The sequence below is a fragment of the Pavona decussata genome, unplaced genomic scaffold (assembly GCF_977016875.1).
Source record: "Pavona decussata unplaced genomic scaffold, jaPavDecu1.1 SCAFFOLD_111, whole genome shotgun sequence".
Classification (NCBI taxonomy): Eukaryota; Metazoa; Cnidaria; class Anthozoa; order Scleractinia; family Agariciidae; genus Pavona; species Pavona decussata.
The window spans coordinates 392,501-417,358 of NW_028145525.1; the positions used below are offsets into that span (position 1 = coordinate 392,501).

The following is a 24,858-nucleotide window of genomic DNA, read 5'->3' on the forward strand; positions in this document are numbered from 1 at the left end:
ATTACTCATTGATTTCAAAGGAAATGCGACCATATTTGGGGCCTTGTAAAACAATTTTAAGCGGAGCAATGCTGGAATACGTCCAGCATGCTCGGCCTCGCTACCAGTCCTGTCCAACTCTAGCCAGTTTGGTTCCGAGGGGCAGCGTAGGTCCCGTAACAAACAAAAGTCGTTCCAGTCGATCCTCTTTGAATTCTTGATCAACTAAACACTCTGACTCAAATGCCAACCTTCTTTCCTCTTTTCTTTTTTCTTTTGCTCTATCAGCTTCAAGGGATGTTCTCAGCTCGTCCTCAAGATCACAAAAAATTCCTGCCGCTCTGCTGTAGTTCCAATGAACCCATTATTCTCAGAAACAGGAAACGGGCTTGATTTTGTCCCTTCATCGAACGCTGGTGGTAAGGAGTCTGCATCCAATGACTCGTCCTCACAAGCAAGTTGAGTTTAGAGGTACAAACGGGGAACAGATAAACCAGTACGTTGCTTGTACCTTTCAGCTGAAAAGCGATAAGGCTTTTCACCTTTCATCAAGGCAACTAAATTGCCACTTAAATCAGCCATGGTAGTAATCATTTCCTCCAAATCACCAGCTTCACAACACCCATCCGAGAAAAAGAGGTTTTGGGCAATTGTTTGGCAGTCATCAAGCGTCGCTTCCGTGGTACTTAAAAGGTATGCGTCTCGCCATCGACATTCTTCTTCTGCCGAACGAAATTGCGCCCAACTCACCAGTGTTTCCATCCAAACTCAAATTTTAAGGTTGCTGATTTTGCCGATTTACTTTTCATACCACCACAAGCAGTGCTTTGACTTACTTTCTTGCATGTTCCCGCATCGCCGGAGGTTTATGGCGCATCTTGTTTCCTGCCTTTTTCCCTTGCTCAAGGATCTGTTTAATTTTCGAAGTTTTCTCTTCTTTGTCAGTGGACATAGCACTAGCTGTACAGAAGGCTTTCAATTTCAGTCGGTCACCTTTGGCAACTAGCTTAAGTTCTATATGGCCACTTTTCCCCACAATGTGAACAGCTTCTTCATCGATCTCCAAAATGCAAGTAGTATGATAACCCAGGATGATTGATTGTCGTTCATTAAAGAGACTGATGTTACACAAACTTTCGTAGACAAAAATCTGTGTCAAAAGACCAAAGGGTAAGACTTAAGGCATAGGTCTGCGATATTTGATAATTTAAAATTGCAACCATGCTTTGACATACCATTTTCTCAAACTTTGAAAATATCAGAATATTTAGGTGAAATTCAACCCTCAAAATTGGTGTGATTTTTAAATGTCTCTAAACCCAGGCGAGGACTCCGTAAAACTGGAACTAAAATCTAAAATCATCTTATATTAACTTAGGAGATGCCCAATCAGGCTAGACTTTTCTCCAAAATGGCGGCAACAGATTTGCAATGAGTTAAAATTGAACTGAATGAAGAAATGATACCAGCACTGGAAAGAGCACCTTTTCTTTAATAACTTTGCAAAGTTTCAGCATATTAGGTGTTATAGCAGCCTAGGAAAAGAAACATGAAACTTGACAAATTTACAGATGTTTGTACGATTGGGGCACATATAGCTTCAGTCATACAAACGTCTGTAAATGTTTCATTTTTTAACTTACATTTTCTCAGTTGATATTACACCTGATATCCTGAAACTTTGCAGGGTTCAGTGACGTAAAGGTGCTCTTTCTAGCCCTGGTATACGTTTTGAATTTAAACCTATTTGAATTTTCCGCCGCCATTTTGGGGAAGGGTATTAGGCATGCGTAACAATGGATGTGTTTCAAAAAAAATGCCATTACAACAAACTCTTCTAAATTGCTGGCTTAATTTTTTCTTTGGAAAAACTAAATGATCCTAAAATGAAAACGATTCCCTCAAAAAAATCTCTTCTCTCACCAGGAGCTTAAAAAATGGCCCTTTAAGTCCTCAATAATTTTACTGGTGTTTCTCGAAGCTCCTGTTATAAACCATTTTCCTGGTAACTTGCCAGGTAATTTACAGGAGGTCGCGACCTCCCATAAATCGCAGATTTCAAACACTAAAGCGGCCAGAGACGGACTTTTTTGTTTAGTTATAAGACATCGGTCTTATCAAAGACAAGCCATTCTGATGGACGTAGCTGACCGTAAAGTCATAGAAAAATTCAGGCTTTCATGGGCGAGAATGGAGTGACTCTCGAATGAACTTGGAGACAAATTGCAGAGAAATACAACGAGAAGCTTCCCACTGGCTCCGGAAGCAAATGTAAATAAAGGCGTAGTACTATTGTTGTTATTGTTAGTTTTGTTTTAGATCATGTTTGAAAACAGCTAAGGGTGTTTGCATTTGGGCGCTATATAAATTTGAATTATTACTATTTTTTTGTTATCAATTATCAACCAAAGGCGGAGGAAAAAATTGCCATATAAGCATGGCTCACTCCCACAATATTATTACTTTGAAATGGCTTCCTTTTGAGTATAAAAGTGGGTTCCTGTCACGCAAAACTTACCTTACAACAAGAGATACTGTTTTGTTTTTTGTAATTTGCAGAATTTTCATAAGAAGGATGAAGTTAGAAATCTAACATGCTTTCTACAGATAAATGTAAACATCATTGATGAACCAGAGCGATTGCACGTTCAAATAGGGCACTAAATTTTCTCAACGCAGACGGCAGTCGGCATAGCTTGTTTAGTTTCATCTCTGCTAAAACTTTGAAACAATTATATACTGATCGTGAGTTAAAGTTGGAACATACCGTATCAATCTGGCACTTTACGTCACGGCTGTGATCGTTTGCTTTCATCTTTAATGTGAGGAACCATTGGGTACCTTTGTCTTTAACTGCTCTGACCGTGTGTGTGAGCCTAAAGGTGTATTCGTCCGAGTCTTCTTCGCTGTAATTCTCTTCGTTGTATTCTTCTTCGTTGTCGCTGTCGCTTATCTTGTTTACATTGCGATTCCCACGCGGTTTCGAGATCTGTTTGCACACTCTTGCGTAGTGATTCATTTTCTTGCATTTCGAACAGGTCTCGCCATAGGCTGGACATTTATTTTTGTCTCTTGCATGTTTTCCTCTGCAGTATTTGCAGAGTCACTGCGCTGGACGTCGATTTTGCGTGTTATATTTGTCATACTTCTTTGGCGGTGAAACACGAGATTTCCTCTCATTGTCGCGCTTTGAGAAATGTACTTCTTCGCTCGTGTTCTGTTTGCTATTTCGCAGCTTCTGCTGTTGCTTCTGAGATGCTTCGCTGCTCCTGCACATGTCGACGGCGCTCTTCAGGGTTAGTTTAGATTCTCTCAGCAATCGGCCTTGTAATCCAGCGTTATTGGTGCCTAACACGATGCGATCCCTTATCATCTCTTCGGTAAGTGTGCCAAAATTACAAGTTGATGCGAGTTCACGGAGCTTGGTCACATATTGATCGATCGTCTCTGTTTCTCCTTGGTTGGTGCTGTGAAATACGTAACGCTCATATATAACATTTCTTGATGGGGCGAAATGTGCTTCTAGTGCATCCAGTATTTGTGTCGTATTTTCTCTTGCTTCGGAAGGGATGCCCAAATGCTTGAAAATTTGGAGTGTCGCTTTCCCCATGACCGATTTCAGTGTAGCGACTCGTACTGGTTGCGTCTCCTTGTCAAGTTTCGTTGCTATTTCGTAGTCTTCGTATTGCTCTCGAAATATTGACCACTTTAATGCTAAATCCCCTTTCATATCCATAGGGTGTGGAACGGGAATGGCGCTTCTTGGGTAAGCCATGCTTGCTGTCGATGTGCTGTTGCTGCTGCTGGTCGTCTGAGTCCTTTGCGTTTCTCCTTCGTTGTCGCTCATTCCAGACGTAGTGGCGAATCTCTTGGGCTCTGTTTTTAGAACGGCTGTAGCTCTAAAATCCTGCTTGTGACACCATGTTTCTCTTTGAAGCTTCTTTATTAGTCACATCCAGTAGAAGTCATTTGTTTTACAGAGGCTAAAGCTTATGTGTAGATCTTCGAGTCTGATAAGACTAATCTGTAATAAGAACCTAATATCTGATTGTCATAACAATCGTAACAGAAAATACTGAAGAAATAGTACAGTGCAACATTGTTACTGACTACTTGACTCATTCAATCACAACCGGATTACACGACTGAAAACTATAGATATAAAGAAATGCTCTTACTTGTCTGCAATCGTTACTCACATTATATTTGGCGATATCACATCTCCGAAATGGTCTCAATTTCCGCATATTAGAGATTCAAAGTTTTGTACGAGGCGAATAACTTTCATTGCGTGACAAGTGAAATGTGATACGCAAGCGCGTCAATATTTGCGCTTTGTGATGACAGTGTGAAAATAAGTTTTGAAATTTATAACAAGAGGAAATTGAGGCAAGTCAAAGTCTACAAGGTATATTTGATGGACTGAAACGGTAATCATGTAGTTTTCCTCCCCCGAGATCCACCCTGTGTTGTCTGTGCCGGATTCTCATCAATAACATTACAAACTTAATTAACTTTCGAAACATCAATGCGATATTTCAATACTATCCTCAAACGAAAAGCGAATATAAAATTTAGGAGACTGAAGTTTGTCTTTCGCCATGGATCAAAGCTCAAGAGATGCTGATCAAGCTCAAAATTGCAATGTGTTACGCTTAATCAAAGTAATAAGGACGTTCACCATGAATGGAATTCTTTTCAGGTTAAATTGTTAAAATACAATTGCAGCCAAACCTAGCTTCAATGTCTGTTTGAGATGAATCACTGATGGTAATAAAATGTTAACTGGAATGACGGAATGGCTGATCGAATTTTAAGACAAGAGTAAAATCTTAATTTATAGTCCGACTTTGAGGAATTTAAATGCTCTTACTTGTCTGCAGTCCAGATATTTGTAGTAGATCACATGTGAAGGCGTCAGATTGTTTGTTAGGTAAGCTAAAACGTTTCTCCTCCCCTTCCTCAATCGTTGTCAACTAGTCTAAGCCAGTTGTCACTCGGCTGAGGTTGCGTGACAAATATTATAGACGTTACACCAGTAGGACAAGTCCCAACATTTGCATATGAAATGAAAAAAGATGAAGTCAGAATAAAATTCCAAAATAAGAAGGATCAAGATGCTGAACAAAACCACCGCGACTGAGATTTTACCTTTGTCGTTTTTCTTTTTATTTTCTTTTGTTGCGTTTTTGCTATTGCTTGGTGGGATATAGGCGGGAAGGGAGATGGGGTGGGGGTGGAACAAGGCAGTCAAAACTCAAGTTGATCAGAAGCATAGAGCAAAATAATGCATTTGGTGATGATCGTTAACACACACGCTACTAAGTATAGCATGCAGGTCCCTTCCCTCTCAGAGGTAGTCGAGAGAGAAAGGTTTCTGGCGCGAGGAAACTCCTCTTTCGTGTCTAGTAGGCAATCCGCACTTACCTGTAATGCTCGCTCGAAAGTAATGGAATCTACTTTCAGAGAAATAAAGCTCTACGTACCTTAATGGTCAAATTTATGAAAGGCAATTGAACTTAAACTGAGGACGCGTCAGCACCTGAAAGAGGTTGAAATTTTTAGATCTTATTTTCTGGCGGGCGTACTGGTGTCACAGGAAAAGAGGCACGACTGATATTGTCAGATTTTCGTGTTCGGCCTAAGGGACAGTGTTTTCAATCTTGTACGGGCATCACTGGTCAAGTGTGACGTAGCCTCCCACACAGACATCTGTAGGGGTTCGTCATGCGTTCCTGTCCAACGCGTGACGAACCCCTAAGAACGTCTGCGTGTGAGGCTACGTCTGACGTTGTCATTGTTATAGCGTGCTCCAGAGTCTAGTGATTATTCACATTATAGTGGTCTTTATATGGTATTGGTTGAAGTTAACGCACAGTATTGGCAATAAACAACGATGCTTTGCTGTTCATTCCACGGTCTCCCTTCGTCATTAAAGATTTGTAACTTGTCCACTCCTCCAACGAAGGCCGTACCTCTCTCGGTAGTGAGAGCATAAAAAGACAAATGGAAAGTTTCAATCGCAAATCATGATTCCTGGACTAAAGTCAAGTAATGCAAAGCAGTAAATTTCTGTTTAAAAAAATAGAGGAAAATCAGAAAAGGAAATAAAATATTCTTTCATGCTCTCAGTTTCACTCAAATGAAAAAACTTTACCTGCCCTTTCTAGCAACAACACTATTTTGTCCTGAATTTCTTCATAGGGCCCGATCGTTTGTGCCTTTAAGTACGATCGAACGTCCTTTTTGCATCTATTAAGCATAACACATTTCAAATCTTGCGCATCTTTTCAGATTGATCCGGACTTTCAGGTGACATGCAGAAAGACAATTTTCACTCTCCTAAATAGATTAGCTTTTTGTTTGAGGTGAATAGATGATTTTCTTTTCAGTCCGGCAATCAAATATACCTTGCAGACCTTGACTTGCCTCAATTTCTTCTTGTTGTAAATTTCAAAAATTATTTTCGCATTGTCACCACAAGCGCAAATATTTGTTGGCTTCACACTACAAGCTAAGTTAGTTTCAAGTAAGCACTTGATTCAAGTGCACTTGAAAATCTCAAGTCGCACTTTAGAAAACTTGGCTTCACACCTGGTGACAAAGTATACACTTGAAGCACAAGCTGTCAATCATCGTTCGCGGTAAAATCAGAAATGCGACTGCTCGCCGGAAAATCATGAAGCCTTTACAACGGAAAAACGTTTTGTGTTGTTTACTCTTTATTTTGTCTTTAATTTTAACTCAGAGAGTTTCAACATTACAGGAAATGCATAGGTACTTCATTGTTTACGAGTACTTGGCGACAAAACAAAAGAACAGGCGACATCTTCTGAACTGAAAATCGATGGTTCAGGCTGTCCGTAAAGATGAAATTCAAATAAGATCGTTAGTTTAAATCGGCTTTCCTTCTTTTTATGTTTACTTACAAAAAAGACTTCCATGGAGTCCTCAAACTGCGAGGCGTATCTCCAACCATCCATTTTGATTTTTTTTTCTTTAATTAATTTTAGTTCACGGCAAAATGTTTATCTGTCCTGGCACCGCAGCACGTGGCTTTCAATTGGTTTCCCTTTCCCTATTGGTCAAGTACGTTCTCAAGTGTGGTGTTGGCCATACTTGGCGGCGTACTTCGGCTTCTTTGAACTGCGAAAGTTTCCATGGTCACTAAGTAAAGTTCAAGTTGGTAGGTTTTACCCCTTCACACTCAAAGTAGGTTTCAAGTGCACTTAGATTATACTTACAAGCTCTAGTGTGAAGCCCCCTATTGACATAGTTTATTCCTGTGCTTTTCGTGCGCTTGCGTATCACATTTTACTTGTCACGCAATGAAAGTTATTCGCCTCGTACAAAACTTTGAATCTCTAAAATTACGCGGAATTTTAGATCATTTTCAGCCTTGCCTCGGAGATGTGATGTCGCCAAATATAATGTCAGTAACGATTGCAGGCAAGTAAGAGCATTTGTTTACATCTATAGTTTTCAGTTGTGTTATCCGGTTGTGATTGAATGAGTCAAGTAGTCAGTAACAATGTTGCACTATGTCTTTAGTATTTTCGACAAACACACAGAAAAACTAAGCTTGATTGGTAAGTGTATTTATACAGATGGGTATAGAGGAGATTTTTTGTTTCTACTTTCTGGTGATAAATGTAACAAAGGTAAAACAACGGAAGCGTTTCATCCATGCGGCAAGTCAAGAAAAGGCTGATGTTTACATTTACGTCGGTGCGCGATCAGTTTTCAGTTTTTTCTTGCGGTGAACTTCATTCACAATATTTTAAGCAAATTCTGTTTTAGGTCACGTAAAAAGGGAGCATTTACACTTTCTAGCTCAAAAAATAACGGTTGTTTGGACGTAGCATAATATGAGAGGCAGGGCATTAATTTCACTGATTTCAAGTCATTTCCCCGGGAAGGCTCTTTGATCTCGCTTGAACCGTCTCAATATAAACTCGAAAATTTCACCTAAAAAGGATCATTTGATAACTTAATGCTAATATGGGGAGCACTCAAGTTTAAAGCTAGTTATTTACGTGTATAAAAGCATGAGATGAAACCAGAGACCTTGGCTTTTATCTAAAAGCTTCCGTGAACTGTACTGATGCGCGCAAAGTAACAGGAGCAACATGAAGTACTGAAATGGCGAATTGTGTCAAAGTGCATTCCACACATCTCGACCTAGCGCGCTCACTTTTCACGGGCCAAACTAAATATTTTAACATGATAAATAAGAAAAATTGCCCGTTCAAAAAAGTTCTTTTATTAGCAGCATAGTTGTATACCCTTGATGATATGGTCATCTGAAATATGGCAAAAATCACTCTATCTAAGGAATGGCAAACATTGTATTCTTTACATGGGCTACTTCAAATAAAATAATGTTCAGGCCGAGATAAAATATAGTTTGGAAGCAGGCACGAGGGATGTAAAAATGATTGTGAAAACATCCGATCGAGAAAACGTTTCCTTGTCTTGAACGAGAGTTTTGAAAATGTACTAATTTGCATAATTTCAATCGGGCCATCGGGCACGTTTAGGCCGATTTTGAACTTTCGCAATTTTTGCCAAAATAAAAATTCGCTGGAACTTTTGAATATTATTTTTGAAAATAGTTCACCAAAAGGGTCTTTTGGGGCAAATAAAAAGAAATTCGAATTTTCGCTTCTATCGCCGGATTCTTGAAAGTTACTGACAATGGCTCTTAAGAGTCACATAGTTGTGGCTAACAAGTTTCTTAACCAAAACTGACATCACTTGGCTAGGGGTCAGATTTGTCAAGTTACTCTGTTTGACATCAAACTTTGATTTTAAAATGTCAACAGATTTCTCCCTTGTCAAGAGTTTTCCAAAAACTGCTTTAATCACTACTTGTGACGAGGTAAATGTGGAAGGAGCTTTAATTTCTGATGGACTACTGGCTCCAGTGGGGGTCCTCGGGGATTCACTGGAATCACTGTCATAAGGAGAGAGAGTTGATAATGATTCTCCACTGTCTGATTAATTTTGGGCAGCATTATCCTAAACAAGACAAATGAAAGCAAGTTGTTGGTGTACTAAATCATGTTAACAACAGTTACTGTCAAACAGTTACATCAATATATGGTTTTAGTGATCATGGTAACTGTTTTGGCTAAGCCACTTTTAAACAAGTGATACAGAAGAAGGGTGATCAGAGTTCTTAGTAGAGTCTGCCACCTTTTTTAACAGCCGTTACAGCTGAGTAAATGTATGCTCTATGGGACCTTGATGTTACAGGTGAACTGGACTCAGTTGTACACTGCAGGTTCAATTTTCTCACTGAACAACAACTCTGCTATGGGTGTGTTTTTAGTGCAACATGTGACTTAAATCTTAATGAGGGTTAAAACAAATGTTGAGAAACACTAACCTGTGCTGGTGGTGTTTTATCCAAAGTGGCTCTTTTTTGATGGAAAGGGATATACATATCTCTGAGGTATTGCTTGGGAAGTAGACCTAATGTGGAATTTTTCGTGTTGAGCCAATGACGCCACTTCCTGTAATTTGAGCCTTAACTTCCGGAACAAGGCCAAGTAATGGCGACCATGAAATCTGGAATAAAAAGCTAAAAAAAAAGTACTTCCAATCGCAAAAGGATTGAAATTTGGTAACATGAGTAAGAAGGTCATATTCTACATGAAAATGCAAAAAGATGGAAAATGAAATTTTCGTCCCAGGGGCACTTTAAATGGAGTAAATAAAAATGAAAGAAAATGGAAAAATATAAAACCTTTGAACATTCATCTAGAGGCTTTGCACTTTCAGCTTCAGACTTTGAACTCCCAGACTTAAAACTTTCAGCGTCAGAAACTTGTCCATCCTTTAAATTCCAATCAGAGATGATGATCAGTTAACTCTCCAGATGCAAATATACACCTCCCAACTGCCACGATACAAAATGTATGGACAGCAACAAGGTAGGGCAACTCAAACATTTCTCAAATGACATGTAAATGTATGCAGTCAGTTTTGCAAAAAGCAAAGAAAGTGCTAAAAAGGACCAATTAACAGCAGATGATTGATGTGCATGTAAGGTTTGCCTCCGAATGCAGTTTTTTTTGGGCAGGTAATTTTCTGGATCTTTGCCTGAGAAAATTGTGGTGAATTCTAAATTTCACTCTTTTTCTTCAAAAGATTCATATATAAATTAAAAAAAAAAAGATTACCACACCTGCTGTCCATTACGCTTCTTGTAACGGCGTTGTTCGTTGAAGTAGTCTCGTATATGTTGACATATTGCATCAGAAGTGAATCCAATTTCTGGAATTGAGCATTCTGCTTCAATATCTGATGCAAACGTCTTCAACTGAGTCTTCATTTCGGTAGTGTTAAACTTTGGAAAGTTTCCTGCTCTCCATTTTTGAGTTGCTAGCAAACCAACTTTTTTACGTCTGTGTGACAAAAGTTTTTTAAAGTTACTGATCACATATTAACCACAGAAAGCTCAGTTTTTTAGTATTTGACTATCTTATTGACCTCTGCTCCTCCAATTAAAAATCTCAGTATCTAAGAAGAATGTTATTAGTTCTTATAAGCCAGAATAGGGTTTCCTGTTTTATACATGTACCACATTGTATTTGACAAGAGTAGTCCTGAAATCAATTAATACTTATTATTTCTGTTTCGCATCTAAAATTTCCTTTTTTTTTTCAATATTGGTCTCTGCTCTACGCGTCCAAAAATGATTACACTGCAAATGCAAATAAACCCTAGCCTATAACCGGTACAGACCAGTTCTATCATATTAGTCAAGTTTGGTCTATTTGCGACAAATTACATTCAATAAGAAATGGTAATTCTATGTAATGTTAAGTGTTAGCTACCACAGAGTATTGATAAAAGATCAACATACTTTGACAGATACAGTCTTTTCATTTCTGGGTTAAAACCAGACAGTTCACCCATTGTTGGTTTAAGTCGTGGACTGGAATTGAGTTCACGAAGTGGACCTGTGTTTGAGAACTCTGTCTTGAATTGCACAGCTGATCCATATTTAAGTCCAAGGTTTCTGAAAATGTTTGCATCCGCTTCTCTTTTAAGGAGATCCGCAATTGCTGAGAAGTGTGTTATTTCCTCATCTAGGCATGAAACGAAAGAAGGAAAACCTTGCAACCATAACTCATATTCAAATACTGCATGTCTCAATGTGAAGCCAGTGGGGTGGGGGGATAAAGCAGGGCATGGAAAATAATTTTGTCATTCAGATTAGGAGTGGGATTTTTCTTCTTGTATATTTGACTGCAAATATAACAATAAACATGATCAAACCAGCTTTCTTAATATGACTATTTTTCAATATATTTTTTGAAATCTTACAGCGCAAAGCGAGTGACATCCATGATAAAATTATGCAAAAAAGACAGGTTGGCATGCTTGTCCGAAACAAAATGATCATTGAATTAAATGGGATTCAAACTAGGTCTGGCAGGGGGTATATTGAATTGAAGAACGCGGAATGCATGGCCGCCGAAAGCCAAATCACTCTTGAATTAAATTTAGTGATGAAGGTTAGCAAACTGTTCCAATTCAGTCTGACCTGTCTCATGACCCTAACTGGAACTTGATTCACTCAGTTTCCTGACCCTAATCACTAAACTTCAGAGACATTTGGCGTTCTGCAAAACTGAAGCTCCATTCACACCAAGAGTTTTCTTTATAAGCTTACCTTGAAACTTCTGGGCGACATCATCACCGAAAAGCTTTCTAACACGGTCGACGATAACGTCTTTCTCCTGTAACTCCTGTACTTCCGAAGACTCTGAACCTGACATCCTCAACAACTTTTAAAATTGAATTTGCCGTCAATATATAAACAACAGCTCAAAAGCTAACCGTCTGGACTACTTTAGACAGCCACGACCAAAAAAGAATAAATGATGCTTGCTTTCTAATTTTATTCTTCAGCTCCGGTTGTTTCCCGCCTTTTTGGTGCAATTTCATAAAACAGAATGCGCTATTGGTAGCTATCAGTGATTGCGTCATGATAAAAATATACTGGCTTCTCTGATTGGTTAACTGATTGGCGTGAGAATGGGTCGAATACTTAGTAGCCGTATCTGCAGCACAAAATGGCGGACTCTTCAAGCGTAAAAGCTTGGTCGAGGGAAGACATATCCGCTTGTGATTGCAGTGCAAGAACATACAGGCATGTTCACTGCCCTTGTTTTCGGTGTCAGGGAAGTGCGACCGATAGAACTACCGAGTTACGGCACTGGAAAGAAAACTGCCTGCTTGCCACTGTGATTGCAAGTGACAGCACTTCGGGCAGCTTGGCAGACATTGATAGTGGTCATGAATCAATTTCAAGCCCTAGCTCACCAGCAAGTCCTTCAACTCCAGGAACAGCTGAAGTTGATGACAGTCTTAGCGAGAGATCAGACGAAAACAGTGATAATCCCATCTGTCCAGAACTTGACGCTGGTGAACCTACAGAAGGTCCAGGTACGGAACCTCGCAACCCTCTCAAAGAAGTTATACTAACAGCAGTTCTTGACGCTCTGAAAATTATGGATGAAAGTGGATCATCTGTTAAAACCTTTGATGACATTCTGAGCTATGGAAAAACAATGTTGTACACTTTAATTGATGGCAATGTTGACCTTGATGTTTTGAATACAATGTGGCCAAAAAATTGGAATGATGTTCAACTTTTATTGAAGGAAGAAGGTTTTGAAGACGCTAAGGAACTTTTCATATGTTTCTGTCGTACCGAGAAGATAATTACAAGAAATGGTAAAACACATACCAAATTTGTTTACAGTGGAAATTTCAGCATCATGGATAACAAGGATGCTTGTTGTACTCACTGTGGAAATAAAGGCTATCTCAAATATTACTATTTGGGATTGGAAAGTAAGATTAAAAACTGGTTCAAAACTGAACCAATGTGCAAAAAAATGCTTTCTCATTGGAACCAAAGAGAACACCGGCTTGGTAGAGAGGAAAGTTGGCCACTGAAGCAAGAGTTTTGGGATGGTCAACGGTGGATAGATCTTCAATGGTTTTGGGACCCTAGCAAGGTTTGGCCACTTTTAACTGTCTGTGTTCACTGTAGTGCCATCATTTCTGTGGATCATTTCACTGCCTCCCCTGAAGGAATTGATAATTTGAAGATTGTGACATGCCCTGGATGCTTTGAAACTTTCCACCATTCTATGAAAATGGCAAGAGGTTCTTCATTGAACTTGGCCCTCATAGGCCACTGGGATGGGTGGCAACCATTTGGAACAAGTTTCAGAGGATGTGGTTCCATCGAAGTTTCCATCGCTAACATGAAAAAGGCTGATCAGTGTCATGTTGACGAAGTCTATGTTGTCGGCTTTGTCCCTTGTTCTGACCTCCCTAAGGATTTACCAGAGTATTTAGATCCTTTTCTCAAACCACCTAATGGATGATCTTTGTAATGGATTTATTTTGGGTTACAAAATTCCTTACCCTCTACAGTTTACAAGTGATGAATTCCATTCTTCTGAAACTGAAGTTATCCGGTTATTGCTTTTATGTTGGACAGGAGACCACCCAGGGCAGTGTGAAGTCGGCAAGTCTCTCAATCAAGGAAAATGGGGATGTAGAAGAGAGAAACTACATGGACAACAACTGCAAAATTCATCTAACAACCACTACTATTATGGGAACAACAGGTATCATTGTCGCTACCCGTGGGAAAAACGGCAAATTGAACAGGAGTTGGAAAACCTATATGACATTGAAAATGAGACAAGAACAAGTGTGAGAAAAGCATTGTCATCAAAACTTCACAAGGTTTTGTATCCTTTATATAAATTTAATGTCACAAGGGACATGGTTTATGATGTTTATCACACTATTCCTCTAAATGTTAAAAACCAACTGACCAGACTACTGGAACTTGAATTGGTGGACACAGAATACCTTGACAAGCAGATAAAAGATTTTCCTTGGAGCAAAGAGTTAAAGGATGGAAGACTTCCAAGACCAGTTAGCAAGGAATGCAAAGGCATTGGTCATTGAAAAGCAGAAGGGCTTCAGAAATTTTCTTTTCCCATGAAAAATTCTATATTTGAGGACACATTTCAGAATGATAAAGAGTTTCAAATTCAAACCCTGGTGTCGCGACTGACAGAATTGCACTTTTACAGTGGCAGGCTGGGCTGGACTGATGAAATGATAAGTGTTCATTTCAAGAGAGCACAGAGACCCAACATACTCGTTGAAGAAGTGCAAGGACTGCATATGTGCACCATTTCTTTGCATAATTTGTTGCATATTCACGAAGACATTATTAATTTTTCCGCTTGGGACAATTATTGGTGTGCAGTGTTTGAAAGGGCTGTCAAACACTATGTTAAAAAGTCACACAACTGCAAAGGAATTGAACGAACCTTTGCAAGTTCAGAGGCACGGAGAGAGTTTCTGAAATCACTTGAAGGTACGGAAGTGGCCACTGAGCTTGGGAAGCATGATGTTAAACAGGTGAGATTTTCAGTAATTCCATTGAATGTATTACATCTAATTTATTTTAACCCTGGAGTAGGGAATTAAATGGAATTTGGTTGCCTATGCCAGGTTTACTATAACACCCTTAACAAGACAATTTACGATTAGGTTAAACAAAAATTGACCTTTGAAATCCTTGACGTTCAGTTTCTCTGAAAGGTAAGCTATGATTAAAGGCAGAGGTTGAGCAGAGTTCAAGTGATTGAAGGATACAGTAATAGTTCTAAATTCTATTTAATGCTGAAGTTATTGCAGATAGGGAACTTCTCTTTTTGCTCCAAAATAACTGTTGTTGTTGGTTTTTTTTTTATAAGGACAGGTGAAATCCTATCTTTACTGATTATATTGATTTCTACAATTAAATGCAGGGGCATGAAAATCTTATTTGTTTTTGCTAGAAGGCATTTATATATATATTTTTCTTTCCCAGGGTGTTGTAAACTCAGTTGAAACCGGGAAGAATATTGCCCGTCAACACTCAGCACCAAGACAGGGTAACCTGATTGGCTCGGCAACAAACATTGGACCCCTACAAAGAGGTTGTCAGTTGAAAATAGCAAGTGCATTGTCTGTTCCAGTTGACCTGGTGACATCCTCAGCTTTGTTTTCAAAAAGATGTCTTTTGAATGATGTGGGATATGATGGTACCATGTGTTGTAGTGGTGATTACATTTTAATCGCAAACAATGGTCAGGAGAGTGTGGTTAAGATTGAAACAATGCTATCAGTTAACTGTGGGAGTGACTTATGTAGAATACTAGGAATGGGCTACTTGTACTCCTTCCACCGAGATGCAGTTGGGCAAATTTCTTGCAACTACTGGACTAATTTCGCCAAAGCTGAAAAAAATCCAGTAATAGATGTCACTTTTTTTCTGGCAGAGAACATCTTGAGAAAAGTTCTGTTATATGACTGTGGCAATGATTTGATGACTGTTGTGGACTATATGCGTCCATGGAATCATTTTCTATGTGTGCCTATTGTGCCTGTGTATGCAGAAAAGGGTGATATGTTGCTTATTCAGGGTGAAGGTCCCACCAATGTCTGGTATGGTCATGTACAAGATGTAGATTATCTAAACAAGACAGTTGATGTCTATTTTTTCATTGAGAGTCATCGATGTCAAAATGTTTTTGTGCGTGAATCTCGTGGTAGAGGTGCAAGAAACACAGTGTCTTGGAGGTCTGTAATTGGACTTCCTGATGGTCAATGGAGTGGCCCTGGCATGTGGACACGGGATTCTTGAAGTAATGTATTGAGGGTACCGTCCTATTACTGTAAAACTGTTGCAAAACAAACTGTTTTGTAAAGGTATCCTCAGGAAACTGCTGGTACTGAATTACCCTGAAGTAAAATGAATGAGTACATGTACACTGTAATGAACAAACTGTGCAGTTAATAAGGTTATTTGAAACTTAAAAATCATTAACTTTTACAAGCAAGTGACATGTTGTGAAGGATACATGTGAAGATGTCAACTAGGTGATATTTTGTAGACTTGCCATGCAAAACTGGAATACACCAGTGAGTGTTTTGAGGCAAAGGCTGGGAATCATTAATTTGGGGTTATAAATCCATTGCAATTTTTGGAGTAACATGGGCTATATATATATTGTCCACAAGTTATTCTCAATTTTGGGGGGAATTTTTCCTTTTTATTCACAATTTTGGGGAGAACTTGGGCAAATGTTTCGTTTTTATTGATAGTTTTGGGTATCATATCATTACTTGGAGCAATTTTCCCATTTAATTCCCATGTCAGGGGATAACCTGATGAAATTTTCCCTTTTTCACAATAATTTATTGGCAATAACTTGTTGGGAAAGTATTCCCAATCTCTTATCAATTCTGGGAATAACTTCACAACATATTGGGAATAACTTGAGAAAATGTTCCCTTTTATTCACCAACTTTCAGTAACTTGGGGATATTTTCCCATTTTATTCTCAAGTTTGAGAATAACTTGGGGAAATGTTCCCTTTCTATTCTCAAGTCTGGGAATAGCTTGGGAAAATATTCCTATTTTGTGCTTAAATCTGGGAATAACTTGGGGAATTGTTCCCAATTTATTCTCAAGTCTGGGAATAACGTGGGGACATTTTCCCATTTTATTCTCAAGACTGGGAATAACATGGGCAAATATTCCTATTTTGTTCTCAAGTCTGGGAAAAACTTGGGGAACTGTTCCCAATTTATTCTCAAAGCTGGGAATAACTGGGGATATTTTCCCATTTTATTCTCAAGTTTGATAATAACTCGGGGAAATGTTCCCTTTCTATTCTTAAGTCTGGGAATAGGTTGGGGAAATTTTCCCATTTTATTCTCAAGTCTGGAAATAACTTGGGAAATGTTTCCAATTTATTCTCAATTCTGGGAATAGGTTGGGAAATGTTCCCATTTTATTCTCAAGTCTGGGAATAACAGGGGGAAAGGTTCCCTTTTTTATTCCCAATTTTAGGAATAACATGTATTTTCCCAAAATTGGGATACAAGAGAAAGCACTGTATTTCCCAATAAAAACCCATTTATAGGACACTGGGAGACAACTACTTCCCAAAATAATCCCCAAAAAAGGAATTTCTTGTCCCAGGTTTTCCCCAATAATGGGAAAATTTCCTATTCAATTCCCAACTGGGAATCTTGAAAAGTTTCCTGTGTAATTAATTAAAACCAATCAACTGGATTGTTTATGGCATATAGTGACTGAGGTTACGTCAAGTATTGTTTAAAGAAAATAGAAAGGAAAACACAGGGTTCAGCCAAAAAAAAGTAAATATCTCTAAATATCCCTTAATTTTCTAAATATCTCGGAAAGTTCTAAATATCCCAGAAAATATCTGGATATTTGAGGAAAGGCCTACAAATAATCCATCACAAAGCTTAACATGCCATGCAGACACAAGTGCTGTACATGCTCACTTTTTCCCTTTTTGTATATAGTGTAAATAGTTTTGTAAATATTGCGAAAAATTTTTTTGTTTGCTTGCCCCTCCACAGGATTATGCACTCTTCCATTTGTAAATAGGTTTGCTTCATAAAAATCGAAGTGTCTTTTCCCAATATTTTTACATTAAAAAGCACCAACGTACATGCATGCACTTTAAACGATGCCCCAATGTATTTGTTGTAATCATTATTATTATTATTTGGTATGATTGTATAGATTTTCCTGGAATCTCATTAATACCTTCAGAGCCAAAATATAATTATTTGTTTAAAAAGCAGCACAAAATGAAATAATACCCTTGATTGTCCTTGATTATTGAGCTGAGCTGAGAGCTACATTGTAAGTAATAAAATTTACCTTACACTTTTCAAGGTGAATTTTGTTTCGCTTCTTCTTATCCATCACTGTTTATATCACAACTTAATTTTATATATTTAACTGATTTTCCATAAATCCTTGTTCTATGTATTGAACAATTCTTCATTTATGTGTAGCAAGTGTAACAAACATGTATATGCACTGCGGGTGAAAGATTAAATAGAAGATGTTCTCGCAGTTATATACCCAACCAGACTATTGAGAAAAAACCTGAAAAAAATTTTCAGGCTTGAACGGGATTTGAACCCATGACCTCTGCACCGGTGCAGAGGCGCTGAAAATCAACCGATAAAAAATTGAAAATCTGGCTGAAACTGTCGCAGGCACAAGAACAATGAAAAAAGTTCATGTATTGAAAACCTCTACGTGTATTAACATTTTAATTTTGAAGTACCTGAGCCAGTTTCAGCAGAAACTCTTGATCTTCTTTCCTTCTCTTCTCCTCTCCTTATTTCTTCTATTCTTTCACGGGCCTCCTCTACCTCCAGAAATTTCCTATCAGCTTCTTGCTGATAGGAAACAAATGCCTCTAAAGCCTTGTCGATTTTGGCAAATGCGTCATTTGTTGACAACTTTTGCTTTTTCGTGCCATCTTTGAATATTGACTTCTTATCCTCTGTTGTTGTTTCTGAAAAGGAATGCAACAAATGTTAAAAGCAGAGATGCAATTCGGAAATAAATAATGTTAGCAGCTGCTTTACCTTACACAATTTCATCCACCTTGGAAGACGACTTTTGAAAACAACTCAGAAAACAACTAAACTTCGCTGACAGCGCAGACGTCATTGAACCCTGACAGAAAAATGTTGACGTGGCCTATACACCGTATTCACAAATGGCGGATGCGCGGGAAAAAACTGGCACTAGGCATCAAAACGAGGCGTTTTAGGATAAACAAAAAATAATTTGCCTGCGAGTACAAGCTCACAGAGAGAATATTTAGCTGATAAGCTCTTAAACAGCAAGTTTTTCAGATCGCTGGTTTTATTCCGAACGAGAGAGGGCTAGTGTTTCTTGGTTCGTTTCTTGTAGCCATCCCAAATGCAAAATAGACGATCACGGAAACAAACCGGTTAGAGTTTTTGTTTCCGAAGGATTCAACTTTCGAGCGCAGATGGATAGAGATACTACAGAAGTTTGTTTGGTATGTCTTTCGGAATCCGAAGGTAAGATAGGTCTTGAAAGAAACAAAATGAACATACAAAAGGATGCATTTCTAACGAGAGTTGCGTGATCAACTTCGTATCGGACGTTCCGAGCGCAAGAGAGACTACAACCACTTGTCTAAACCGCTATAACACCAAGAAAAAAAAAAGACGAAGACGACAACGAAAAGACGTGAAGGATGTGGAGAGAAACGGCTGGACGAATAATTTAAAAAGAAGCAACAGGTGAACCAAGATTTGTCTGTTTCGATTCATTTGTATTGTAGCCGTACTGTAAACAACAAGCAGAGAATGCAGTCCCCTCAAAATTCATAATTTGTTAAATCAATCAAGTCATCAAAATCCAACTGTTTAATAATGGAACAAGCTCAGAAGGAACACTTCTTGCCTGAATGAGAAAACTGTATTCCGTGAAACAGGCCAGGGACTAGAGAACACAGCATTGTGGCTTTTTAACCGGCATTTCGGTTGAAATCATTTAAGATTTGCATACTTAATTAGGTAATTTGTCAGAATAAGATTATCGTATTTCGCTTTACACTGGGTTCCTAAGCTTGCCATTCTTTGTAATGCAGTTACAATATAACGCATTTGAGAGTGACATTCATGAATTTCCTTCCAGGATCGTTTTCTTAAAATTGATACCTTACTTCCAGTAGTTCCTCTTGACTTTGGTAACTGCCACATTTTCAATGACTTGCATGAATCTTGGCCAATCTTGCGACGCACGATATCTTTTTTTATTCGGGGGAAAAGCGACTAAAATGTACCGAAATATTTCAGTCTTGGCTCACATATTGCTTCCTTAGTTAAACTTTTCTTTCAGTAGCTTCCCTCCACCTCCTTTTGTTTTCGCTTTTTAGGCATTAGAACTGTTCACAATAGTAGGAGTCGGTTTTTGTAGCTTTTGTGATCGGAACTTCCGAGTAGTAATCACCACGCAACCCTCTTTGGAACTGCGTCCGTTTGTAGATTCATTTTCTTTCCTTCGAAACCTGTTTTAATTCCCTTTCCAAAAAATACATTGAATAAACCTTTGTGGCTCCTGCTAGAGTGAAGATCTTTCTAACAACTTTTCATATTTTCTGTAGACATTACACTCGAAGGTTTGAAACAAACAATCTAACTCCGTTTTTTCCCGTGAGTGTCTAGTTTGCATTTGAGATTGCTACAAGAAGCCAACCAATAAATAATAAACACTAGAACTTGAACTCGTTCGGACTAAGTGATCAGAAAAACTCAATTTTTAGAAACTCAGCACTTATCGACCCTCTAGAAGCTTGCATTCGCTGGAATTTTTTTTTTGTTTATCCTAAAACGCCTCGTTTTGATGCGTAGTGCCAGTCTTTTCCGCGCGTGTCCGCCATTTGTGAATACGGTGTATTGTTTGGCCTTCCAATCGGCGAGAGTTTTGAAAGCTCACCTCTACATGTCACACAAGCATCTTTTGTGGATCTGGGCATTTGCTGTTCTGACCTCTGTTATTGATGTTGTTGTCATCGCTGATGCTGCTGCTGGAAGGCAAGTTTGGTACAATGTTTTCGACAGTTCCTTCGCCCTCTTCTTCACAGTTCTCTGTACGGCTCTCTGTACCATCCCCAATGAAAATCTGGGAAGAATTAATGACAACCTTTGGCTCTGTGCAGGGTTTTTCTGATAGGAATTCATCCACTTCGTCGAAGAACACTGGCTTCCTCTTTGGAGTTTCGTTTCCGGTCTTCCTGTATTCATCTTTGTAGGAACGATAGGCGCTTACCAAAGTATGAATTCTTGTTTTGCAGGCATCTTCATCTCTGTCTGCGTAGCCCTCCCCTCCGCCCGTAGAAATGCGCTAATTTTTTGCCATATAGGCTTCTTTCTAGTACAGGACAATAGCTTTATTTGAGTATTTTCGTCTATCCACTTCTGAAGTAACAACATGATCTCTTGGTTTTCCCAAACTCTCCCACGAGGTTTTTCTATGGTCGCACACAAAAGTTAAACAACCTCATCTAGGTAGTTTTATTAAAACGGTTTTAGACATGTTTCGTAACGCGCCCACGTTGTGAACGGATAGTTAAACAAAACACGTTTATTAAAACAAGATTTAAACATGTTAAAGCTTTGGTGTGAACGGGGTATTAAATGGACAGTGTTTCTTGGTGCACTTAACAGAACCTTCGTACCAAATTGAAGGTACACTCAATACCCGCTGGTCATATAATTCCACGTTTTATTCTCTAACAACTCGCTATTACATTCCCTTCAACCGATCTCCTCCAAAAAGGTCTTGCATAACAACCGCGTCATCTCAGTTATCCGATTTCAAGATGTCAATCAATAAAAGATCACTACTAATGCCGTGTTTACGTTCGAACGTTTACCGCGGTTCAAATTAACTGAGGTCAAGTAACTAAACCATGGTACATTTGTACAGTGTTTATACTGGCTCAAATAACTTAAGTTGATCTGTCAACACCAACAAATAAACATGATACAAATCGAATTGGCGGGAAGTACAAGCTATTGCGCGCGGTTTTGAAACATGGTCGCTATCAACCGAAGAGCGGTGGCTCTTATAGTCATTGCTTTTTACTTTTTAGTTTTTGAGCAGCAAATAGAAGCCTCGCGATTACAGCAGCTGTTATTATTACAGCACCTCAAGAAAGTGAGGCGAAAACGGATGATTTTACTCCAAATTATTCAACGAAATAGCAGGCGCGCGAGACGCGCTTGGACATGGCCAAGGAATCAATTTTGGTTCGAAAATCTATTACATGGAGCTTTTGTTGAAGACTGGTGGATGGAAAACTTCCGAATATCAAGGCGTACGTTTGAGTTTATTGTGCGGGTGGCTGGTCTGGAGATGGCAAAGAAAGACACCAGGCTGCGGCAATCTATTCCAGTGCAGAAGCGAGTAGCGGTGGCATTATGGCGACTAGCAACTGGTGACACATACCGATCTACAGGGCTGCAATTTGGTATTGGACGTTGTACAGCCATGTTGATAAAACAGGATTTTTGCAAAGCCATTGCTAAACGCGCTCAAGAATTTATCAAATTTCCAGAAACGGAACAAGAGGTGCTACAAAGTATAAGATTGTTTACAAACAAGTCTCCATTTCCCCAAGTAGTAGGTGCAATCGACGGTTGTCATATTGCTTTGGAAACAGTGCCCGTGGATGAGCGGACTGATTACTTCAACCGAAAGCAAGATTATTCTGTTGTGATTCAAGGTGTTGCAGATGCGTCATTTCGATTTCTCGATATAAGTGCAGGCTATCCTGGTAGCATTCATGATGCCCGTGTTCTTCGTTTAAGTAAACTGCACATGGAAATTGAACAAGGCAACTGGCTGAAAGGGCCTACGAAGCACATTTCGGGCTCAGAAATTGGACCTCTACTTGTAGGGGATTCAGCATATCCCTTATCTGTTTGGCTTATGAAGCCTTTTAAGCAAACACGTACGCTAAGTGAAAGCCAACTGCGGTTTAATCGTGCTCTCAGTCAAGCCCGTGTTGTTATCGAACAGGCCTACGGAATCCTGAAAGGGCGATGGAGGTGCCTTTACAAGGCACTCGAAGAAAAAACAAGCAGGGTGCCCATCACTATCTTGACATGCTGTGTTCTTCACAACATTTGTATAGATGTTGGAGACCCTAGCGCCATAGACATAATGGAAGATGATGATGACGACATGGATCAAAGTTTTAATGGAGACGTATCACCAATTGCGTCTGATGTTAGAGACAATATTATAGAATATTTGTCAGCTTAAGGAAATAGACAAAGTCCCTCCTCCTGTTAATGTCATTTTTTTTTATTTTTTGCGGTGGATAACTCACTGTAATGATAACAATAATAACAACTGTAGTCAAAAGTGTCTGTATACATCTATGTAGCAAAGGAAAATGACATCACTACAAACTTTTCAACTGTTTTGTTTACAATACAATGATTATGAGCAACATTTTCAAATCAGTTACAACAATTGAATTTCCTGAATAAAAGTAGAATAAATGTAATTTCGAACATTTTATGATTTAAATTAACTTTTAAATGATATATATGTTTAGCATTACACTGCTAAAATACTTATAATTTTAAAATACCTATTGTTTGATTTGTAATCACAAAAAGTTGGTCGACATATATATTCGGAAACTTCAGGCATTTCCTAAATGTTTGTACTTGAATTTACTATTTCCAGACAACAGAACGCAACAATAAAAAGACTGAAATTGTAGGACAGTGAAAGGGCGTATTTGCATGTTCATTCTTTTCCTTTACTAACGTCCTTAAGGATGTTCCCGAGCATTGCCAAGGCATCCATAGAAAACTTTTGTTGATCTCTCTTGTGCTGCCTGTCAGCCTCAGCCATCCTTTCCATAAATGCCTCGTCTCTTTCTTGCGCCCGTTCTAGAAAAGACAACAACGTGGGCTCGTCCACTCCAGATGGGCCTTTGCCCTTCTTCCGGATACTTCTCTTCTCTGGCTTTTCCTCAGCGGCGCGCTTCCTTGCTGGCTTTTTATCCACGTCAGCCTCGCGCTGCTTCGGTGTGCTGGTCAATGGCTTTTTGTTTTTTCCTTTACTTTTAAAAAACAGGGATTTAATGAAGTCAAGCGCCTTGTCGTCATCAGAGTTATCGGCATTGGAAGGCTCTGCGCATTCAGAAGAAGTTCCAGCTTGAGGGGATACATCCCTATGAGCAGACCTCTTTCTTTGATTTCGGGCAGCTCTATAAATTTCTTCATCCAAGCCTTCTTTTTCTTGGATATCGCGGTCCATTTGCGATATTTCCGGTGAGCTATTGACGTCCACGACGTGAGAACTGCTCTCAAGCACGTGGCGTGGATCGACCGATTCTCTTTTTCCCATAATTTCGTCTATATCATTGAAGTGTTTGGGAATTAGGTCTTGCCCTTCATCGCCTTCACTTTCATTGTCGGACACATCGCCTCCTCTGCCATATCCTGTTGAACGGAGTTTGTCCTTTGCGCCTTTATATTTCTTTGTTAAATTTGCCATCTTGTTTTTGCATTGTTGAGGCGTTTTGTCGCTTTCAACGCTTTCTTCTCTGCATTTGGAATGCAGCTGGCGGGCTATAGACTGCCATTCTGGCGAATTGAAGGATTTATAGCGCAGCCTTTCCTCGTTTTCTCCGAACAAGTCAATTAATATTTTCTCCTCCGTGTCCGTCCACCGATTTTTTTTCTTTTGCCCTTTGCTGGTGTGGCTGTCTTGGGACTGGCTAGGTAATTCTGAACTAGGCCCAGCGGAGTGCATTTCCCACGGCGGCAGAGCATATTGAGGCTGGTAGCTATAGTATGAGCCAGGGTATGCGTATGGGTATGGCGCGCTCATTCGCGAATACTACGAGTACTGCGGATCTTACCTACAAGAAAATAGGAATAAATAAACAAACTGTTTTACGCACTGAATAAAAAAAACATAAAATAGTTTGAATTGAGTGAAGTAGAGATAGAATATGTTGCTTACCTTTCGGACTGGCTGCCGTAAATATTCAAAAACGTTTCACTATCGTTATTTTGTTCCATATTTTGACGAAGCCCCGACGAAGCAGATCTGAACTTTGCGGCAAATCAAATAACATGACACCAAAACCGGATATATCTGTCAATTTGACCCCGGTTACCGAGCTAAACCATGCCAAATCTCTGCATAGTTATAACTTTTACCATGGTCAAATTTCCTTTGTCTTTTGCCGCATTTACTGAGGTATTAATTGATGTTTACATTGACCAAAAATTTACCTAGGTAGGTAAACTCTGTGACCGCGGTAAAAATCCCAAGTGTAAACACGGCATAAGGTATGCATAATATACCACCACATCCGGTAATAATACGGCACGCAACAGTTCTGGTCACGCTCCCCTAAAAATTAATGTTTT

General features: G+C 39.1%; 2 protein-coding genes and 2 pseudogenes across 2 annotated transcripts; 1 reads left to right on the plus strand and 3 right to left on the minus strand.

Moving 5' to 3' along the window:
- Window positions 1-10,072: 10,072 nt before the first annotated feature.
- LOC146470781 (uncharacterized) lies at window positions 10,073-11,771 on the minus strand. The gene is made up of 3 exons (XM_085121629.1): window positions 11,666-11,771; window positions 10,853-11,078; window positions 10,073-10,391 (listed from the first exon to the last, which is right to left on the minus strand). Exons 1-3 carry the CDS (start codon window positions 11,769-11,771, stop codon window positions 10,163-10,165), a joined length of 561 nt encoding a protein of 186 aa, XP_084977755.1. The 3' UTR covers window positions 10,073-10,162.
- Window positions 11,772-12,068: 297 nt separating this feature from the next.
- On the plus strand, window positions 12,069-15,721 carry LOC146470782 (uncharacterized; annotated as a pseudogene).
- A 2,458-nt stretch (window positions 15,722-18,179) lies between these two features.
- On the minus strand, window positions 18,180-21,255 carry LOC146470783 (uncharacterized; annotated as a pseudogene).
- An 873-nt stretch (window positions 21,256-22,128) lies between these two features.
- LOC146470784 (uncharacterized) lies at window positions 22,129-24,774 on the minus strand. The gene is made up of 2 exons (XM_085121614.1): window positions 24,446-24,774; window positions 22,129-24,341 (listed from the first exon to the last, which is right to left on the minus strand). The coding sequence occupies exon 2, from the start codon at window positions 24,308-24,310 to the stop codon at window positions 23,219-23,221; it is 1,092 nt and encodes a 363-aa protein (XP_084977740.1). The 5' UTR covers window positions 24,311-24,341; window positions 24,446-24,774; the 3' UTR covers window positions 22,129-23,218.
- Window positions 24,775-24,858: the final 84 nt, after the last annotated feature.